Genomic DNA, 7,498 nt, shown 5'->3' with positions numbered 1-7,498 from the left:
GTCTCTCAGTTGCTGAATGTCGCTCAACAACGTTGCTACAGCCCTGTCACGTCTTACAATTCTACGTTGTTGTTACAATGTTGCGAGCACGTAGACAGCGACGTTGCCATAGAAGAAATACAACGTGCCAGAGACGTTGCCACAACGTAAATGTGTTTGTTGGGCTTCTTTTTCTATTCAAAAGGTATGTGGTTTTCATGTTTATTTTGTTAGAAATGTTAACTGATAATATTTAGCAATTGATTATCCTTTACTAGTACACTGTATTATTAATTATAGGTATTTTGTTACGGTTTTTCATGTTGTAATATGAGTAAAATGAGTTTGGATGTATTGAGCAGATTCAAGTGTCGCTGCTGTGGTCTTTTGTGAATGTCTGCAGTATTCAGCCAATGGAAGGGGCGGGACTTATCAGCTCTATATGCTCGTGATTCCTTAGCTCCGCCCACACGGCACGCCTCCAGCCGCTCGGTCTTTTCCGGAAAGACTCGGTACACAGCCTATCTTTCTTTTATTAATATAATAAAACTAAAGACTTTTTGGAGATATGAAGGATGCAATACTACTCTATAGGTACTCAAGATTAACACGAGATTGACTGAAACTGAGTGTTTCACCCCCCCTTTAAGGAATATTTTTAAATCATCCACCAAATTATCATCTCTTCCTTAGCTAACAACAATGCTACAAATTATTAAAAATATTTTAAAATAAATAATATAGCCTACATATAATTTACCTTATTAATATAATTTCGTTTAATTTTAAAATTCATCTATATAATAGTCTCTATATTCTAATGTTTTATAGTAGGCTAAGCAAGTAATGATTGATAAAAAAAGAGGTAGAAAATAGAACTAGCTGAAACGCCTGGACGAGAAAAAAAAAACAGAGAACCCAAGAGCAGAGCAGTTCAAACTGTATTTATTGGACAAAAAAAAAATCAACGTAAAAGTAAACAATATTGTAATATCTGTTTTTCTTAATAGGCTGCTGCCACCACCTTTAATTATTTTAGCAGGTATGGTCTGGCACCAGGAGACAACACACCACCACAACTTCAATCAAAATAGGCAGTTTATTAACAGAGGGGTTTTGTGGTTTTATTCCACACCGTTCCGTGAAGGGGTATGTGAGCGGTGTCGTCCCTTCAGCACTCACGTTGACGTCTGACAGTCTCAGTCACAAAAGGGTAGATCCCACTGTAAGTCCATTTCAAAAGGGTGTAAGGGGATACCGTTGTCAGACCCAGGACCAGATATGATGAAAGAAGACCAGGAGTCGTGAAGTTCAATCAAATAAGTAAAAGTTTACTGAAGAATAGTTTGCAGTTCAATTGGTAGAGTCAGCGTCAAAGTCTCACGAGGAGGTCGAAAGCCAACTCTACTTTACACAAAATCTTACAACAATTATACCATTTCCAAGGGCATTCATTACATCTTTGCTACTTCTGATTGGCTAAGAGAACAAAGTCTAAACAATTATACACTTATAGATAAACAGTAGCGTGCGTTGACATTAATCAAGACAATTGTCATCCGAGTCCCTGGAGGTCCAACGATGACCTCGGAGGTCGTCGAAAAGGGTCCCGAGATCTGTTGCTACATATCACGAGACCTGCACAGAACATGCAACGCATACAAAAAGCTCAAAGAGAGTAACAGTTCTACCAAGGTTGTAGAGAGCTTGAGCTCATTATTACCCAAAACATACTGATAACACCTTCCCTCCTCAGAAAGAAGTACAGATACTGTCCACTTTATTCTCTAGAGAAATAACCATAATGCACTTAAAAATATACTGGTAGAAATGCTGACAACAAAATATGATTAAAACTAAATATAAATCACTTGTTGAATATAGTAATGATTATATAACTTGATTAGTACTTGTTATAGGAATAATGTAAAACTCAAAAGGATATATATCGATATAGTGAAGAGACAAGGGATTCTGACCCCACCCCTTCAAGGGCAAAGTCCAGCCGGGCTCTTGCAGTTCAATAGCATCAGCATTCAGCATAGCGACGGCACTCCTAACTTCCCATCCCTATATACTCTCTCCCCGCACCCGCTATCTATCTATCTTCATCGCCGGCGGCCCTAACCGGCTGCGAACGACACCCCCCTCCCAAAAAAAAAGGTGAGTACCGCCGTCTTGTTGTCCACAATGTAACCGGAACTGAGCCCTCCTCCATCGTCTTTTGCGCTCCATTTAAACCTTTTTCCACCCTCAGTCTCTCAACACACAGCTCCCACCCAGGTGTTTTTCATTTCTCAATCAGTCTCATTAATTGGTTGCCAAGACAATATCCCAAAACACAACACACATTACAATATTTAATCAGGCAGCCGAGCCACCGAGCAAGGGGGAAGAGATGATGACGTAGTCCAAGGACAGACAAGGGTCAGCAACGTGTAGACAGTCCAACAAGGCAACAATGCAAGAGGCGAAGACAGGAGAGTGGTCAAGAGGCAGGAGGGGTCAGAACCAGAATCAGGTGAGAGAGGTGAGCAAGAGCACTAATTACACTCCCTTTACCTATCTACAGATAAAGCGTTGTCGGGATAATTCCGGTTCGCGTGGCTACGTGGAAGCGATAAAAATTCTGTATTATTAATTTTAAGGCCAGACAAGTAGTATGTTGAGGGTTGGTTTGTAGGGAAGGACTACACGCCTCTGCACATATATTCAAACGCAAATACCTATAGATAGACTGAACTCGTAATACGCATGCGCACGCCATCAGCGTTTTCACTGGTTCACGTTTTTGAAGTTTGCGTAGAAAGAACTTAAAAGTTTTCTGTTAAAACGGTGTCTGTTATGATCATTGCGACGGAAGTGAATTAATCAAACTAACTTAAGCTGGACAATAGCTTTATTCTAGAGCTGCTATAAAGCCAAAACACTTTAATTTCTTATTATCAATGTAAAGCTGCTTTGGAACAATCTACATTGTTAAAAGCGCTATATAAAGGAAGATGACTTGACTTGACTTACAGTGCGGCTCAGCTGTGGTTGCCGCAGAAACAAAGTGTGGGAAAATTAACAAACGGAGAAACATCTGAGAGATAGGTGTGCAGTAGCGCTGATTACAAATGCTGCACAGCTGTGGCACTTTGGAAATATACAGGAAAACATAACCAAGTAGACGTAGCCCAAGAGACAAAGCAAGAAGAGCAGTGATCAAACCAGTCCTGACACTAGCACGAGATAAATGTTAAAGCAGAAATAAGAAAGCTGTAAAGTGGTTTAAACTTGCTAACTCCCGCACTTTCACGCGCACTCAGTCCTCTCCGTATTGGATTTTGGGAAATAGTGCTAAAGCAAGTGTACTTCGAATGTACACTCGAATTCAGAGAGGATTGTGGGTGTAAAGTAGTGAACGAATGTTGGGAATGATGTTGTTCACTCAGAAATGTACATTTCAGTAATCACACTGGTAACTTCTATAACTAAGTAAAATCTCATAAGCTTAGAGAAGTCATTCAACTCATTTGATATTCAGAAGGAAAAATATTGATTAATACCGTGATTATAATCACTCATTAGATATAGGCTACATTGAATATATACACTTGCACTCACAACACGGTGCAGATGTTCTCCTTGCTCACCTTAAGACCAGGTACAGTCCCAGCTCATGTCTATAGCCAATCTGTGTAAGCTGATGAAGAAATCTGGAAAATGGCCGAGCCTCTCTTTATCAAATTTCAAACTGGAAACAAAATACATTGAAATATTAATGTGAGAACAGTTAAGAATAAAATGTAACACTGGGACAATTTGGGAACTAAACATTAACTGTAAACCAATAACTTACTGACTAGAATAAGTTAGAAATAGTCTCTGACCACTAGAACAATATGGAGCTTGAGATGGGAGTGTTTTGCATTATATAAGTAATCTTTTATACCACATTTAAATGTAAAAACTCTAAAAAAAAAAGCTTTAACAAATTAAGTCAAATTTTAGGTATTTTGCATTGTGCTGTGCTGTGCTTTAAACCTCCCCGAAACATAAATACTCAATACAATTATTTTGCGCCAGATTGATTTAAATTATTTGTCGCTTCAAATAAACTATTGCTTGGTTAAAATAGACCAACTTGAAATGAGGAAAAATGTCATTTTCAAAAGACAGATTTAAAAATAAATTGTTGTTTTTTGTCTTACTCGTGTGTCTTGTTGTTGCGAAAACAACGGAGCAGGCCAATTACGTCCTCTGGAGTATCTTTGTCAATGTTAATGGCTGGCCACTTATCTTTAAGCTGCAAATACAAAGCGAGGGTGTTAAACCAAGAAATGTTCAGGTAGTAAACAATTACAAAATTGCTGTGATCATCAGGAGCATCATCAATCTCAGATGTTAACTTTGTCTTGGCATACTACTTAAAGGCAGGGTAGGTAGAAATGGTCTAAAAATTTTATTTTTCAAATTTGTTTAAACTTTATGTACATATCAATACATAATTAAAATGTAAGTACTCTGAAAAAGAAAGTATCAAAATCGAGTGTCTGTAGACCTCTCACGACTGTTTTAAAGACATCTCATTATTTCCATTCACTCCACCCCCTCATTTCTGTGCTTCTTTCAAAGCCACGCCCCCAAAACACATGAACGCGCGACTCCGACCGCTGAGCTAGAGGACGCATTATTTACCTGAGACAAGCGGAGGGGAAGGGGCATTTTTTTGCCTGGTTTGCCTTCACTAACTGCATATGCCGGTACTGTAAATTTAGATTGCTCTTTCTCTGCCATTGTTTTGGTATTCCTAGGTTCAGTGCCATCTTCTTCTTCTTCGATAGATTTTATTGGCAGCTTGCAAACATAGTGCATTACCGCCATCTACTGGACGGAGGTGTGATCAGGTTCCGTGCCTCTCGCACTCCTCAAATCAAACGGTCGCGCGCAAGTGGGCAGGTGCTGTGTGGCAAAAGGGTGGTTGCCATGGTTGCGAGAGAGTGACAGTCGCCTAAGCCAATCCTTTGATTCGTCCCGAATCGAAATAATGAGCTGTGTTTAATACAGATTAAACGGTCTAGAGTCACTTGATTTTTATACTCTTTTTTTCAGAGTTCTTACATTTTAATTATGTATTGATATATATAGAAATAGAAAGTTTTAACAAATTTGGATCTTTAATTTTTAATAAATCCTACCTACCCTGCCTTTAACTAAAGATATGTTATAAACAACAGTTCAGCAAGGAAAGCTAATATGTTTTTGTGAGTCATGTTGTTGGATATTTCTACCAACCTCTGATTTCCATATATTAAATGTTTTTCCTTTTGTGTAGTTCTCTGCATAATCGTACATCTTGGAAAGATTTGCAAAGGTTTTGTCCTGGACTTCCTCTGTTTCACCAAGCATCTCAATGATTTGAGCTTTCCTAAAGAAAAGAGCAGGCAAAGAGCACATTAAGCCAAACACACAATATATTTGTACAGCATTGGCAACAAATAAACAATGATGCCATTAACAGTGTCTGAACAACGAGAGAGAAATATAACTAAATTCAAATAAAGGTAAAATAATAAAGGCATCATTGGCCAAACAGCAGGAGTCAAGACCACCAATAAAAATGTTTCCCTACACTTTTTTATTACTGCATGTCCTTTCAACGGCTTCTGTTGCTGTTAGACCTTTTTCGGTTTTCTTCATCTTGCAAGCTTGTGAAATACTAATGTAGTACTGGACTTCAGGTTGATCACCCAGCTTCCTAATAACTTCCTCATTTCTGAATGATAAAAAGAGAAGGCAAAGAGCAATTAGGTTTAGCAGCAGAACAAGCATATCTTTAACATAAATGCACATCAAAACCAACAAACATGTTTTTTATTATTATTATTTTTAGATTTATTAGATAGATTAGGACACAAGCACAAAATGTATAAATGCAAGAGTTAGTTAAGGAACATCTGATTGAAGAACCTTGGTTAAAAGACCAGCATGAATGTCCATTCTTTTACAGGTTGGTTTACAGTTGCAATGTGAATACATCTGGATAAATATAATTAAAATAATCTTTCAAGACTAAAGTACAAGCATAGCAATTAACTTTAATTTAACTGCCACAGGAAAACAACATAGGGTTATTAGGCATCGAAACATATAATTTACCTCTTTTTATCCCAAAAATAAGGGTGTCGTAGGACCTCATTAATGGTCAGCCTTTTTTCTGGTTCTTTGTTGGTCATCCGTTCTACAAGATCCATGGCCACTATATCTTGTAGAGGTTCAGGAAAGTACTTTGTATTCTGCCAATGCTTCTTTATGGACAAAAAAGGATGTGTCCCACCCAAGAGGATCCAATACACCAATATCCCAGCATCCTGCAATAAATGGAGCAGACCGTAAAGCACATACTGATCTACATTTGTATTCTTGCATTTTGGATGCATTTATCCATTTTAGTACTGGTGTTCACACCTCAGATTTGAAATGCAAAAATAACCAGTTTCCCCTTAAAAATAAACACAATGAGCATTATCATTGTTTTCAGTATTGGGCAACCTGCATTTGTTAACATGTCAAAAATGTGGTTTAGGTTCAGTGACCCTTTAAATTGAATTTCATTAATTCCATCCAAAACATGTTTTTCACTGGTATGACTGAAGCCTTAATTAATATTATGTGAGGTGACATAATTTTAAACATTTTCAAGTTCAAATTTTTTATTGAAAACATTTCTACAGTTGAATCATGGTAATCTGCTGTAAATTTCACAAACCTCTATGTCAGAGCTCTTTGTATTATTATGTTCTTTGGTAAGGATCTCTGTTGCCTCCAAATCCTCCAGCTTGAGGCTTCTACCAAAGCCGGTTACTCTAACATTGCCTTCAGAATCTGTTGAGAAGGGAGTTTTGATTTTAAATATTAAATATATTTATGATATTCTGAGTGTAATTAAAATAAAGAAAATATATGAAATACCTATCAAGATGTTTCTAGGATTTATATCACCGTGTATCACTCCAGCCTGGTGAAGAACTTGAAGGCCAAGAAAAATCCCCTTCACTGATTCCTTAATATTAAGTTGGTATTTTTCTGGATCATGCTGAAGATTTATAATGTATTCATATAGAAAATAATCCCACATATTTACTGCTAGATAAATATTCCTGCGACCCTCTTCTAAAAATAAATATTTAATTATGTTTTTGCTCTCAAGCTTAGGATTCCTTAAATTATCAAGTTCGTTTGTGAAATAGGCAATATTATCTGGGTTCTTAGGTGCACAATAAATTGCTACCAAAGTGCCATCGTTCAAGAACCCAATATATTCTGTTACTGGACCTGAAGTGCTAATAATAAAATCATCTTTTTTAATTAAGTATAAATTGCCAACTTTATATTTAAAAGGCATAGCTTTTATTTTATTTAAGAGCTTGATTGCCATTTCTTTTATACGTCTATTTTTAATCACTTTTATATTTTCTTCAGCATATTTCAGAAAAATACCAGCTTTAAAACTTTTATTTTTGTACCAAACAAG

At 37.0% G+C, this 7,498-nt stretch overlaps 1 protein-coding gene across 1 annotated transcript; it reads right to left on the bottom strand.

Moving 5' to 3' along the window:
* Nucleotides 1–909: 909 nt before the first annotated feature.
* LOC308692251 (uncharacterized protein) lies at nt 910–6,240 on the bottom strand. Its single transcript, XM_081368083.1, has 6 exons — nt 6,124–6,240; nt 5,597–5,740; nt 5,260–5,392; nt 4,176–4,270; nt 3,618–3,718; nt 910–1,617 (listed from the first exon to the last, which is right to left on the bottom strand). The coding sequence occupies exons 1-5, from the start codon at nt 6,216–6,218 to the stop codon at nt 3,619–3,621; spliced, it is 567 nt and encodes a 188-aa protein (XP_081224209.1). The 5' UTR covers nt 6,219–6,240; the 3' UTR covers nt 910–1,617; nt 3,618.
* Between the last annotated feature and the right edge of the window lie 1,258 nt (nt 6,241–7,498).

Source organism: Scardinius erythrophthalmus, assembly GCF_964197995.2.
Source record: "Scardinius erythrophthalmus genome assembly, chromosome: 1".
Lineage (NCBI taxonomy): Eukaryota > Metazoa > Chordata > Actinopteri > Cypriniformes > Leuciscidae > Scardinius > Scardinius erythrophthalmus.
Note: the sequence above shows the minus strand (reverse complement) of the source record. Positions and strands in the feature narration are given on the sequence as shown.

Excerpts from the sequence above, each read along its gene's own strand:
- LOC308692251 (XM_081368083.1), bottom strand. The coding sequence starts at position 6,218 with ATGGATCTTGTAGAACGGATGACCAACAAAGAACCAGAAAAAAGGCTG. Across the intron at positions 5,393-5,596 it reads ACATGCAGTAATAAAAAAGT|GAAAGCTCAAATCATTGAGA; the intron begins GTAGGGAAACAT and ends TCTTTTCTTTAG. Across the intron at positions 3,719-4,175 it reads CGCAACAACAAGACACACGA|TTTGAAATTTGATAAAGAGA; the intron begins GTAAGACAAAAA and ends TTTTGTTTCCAG.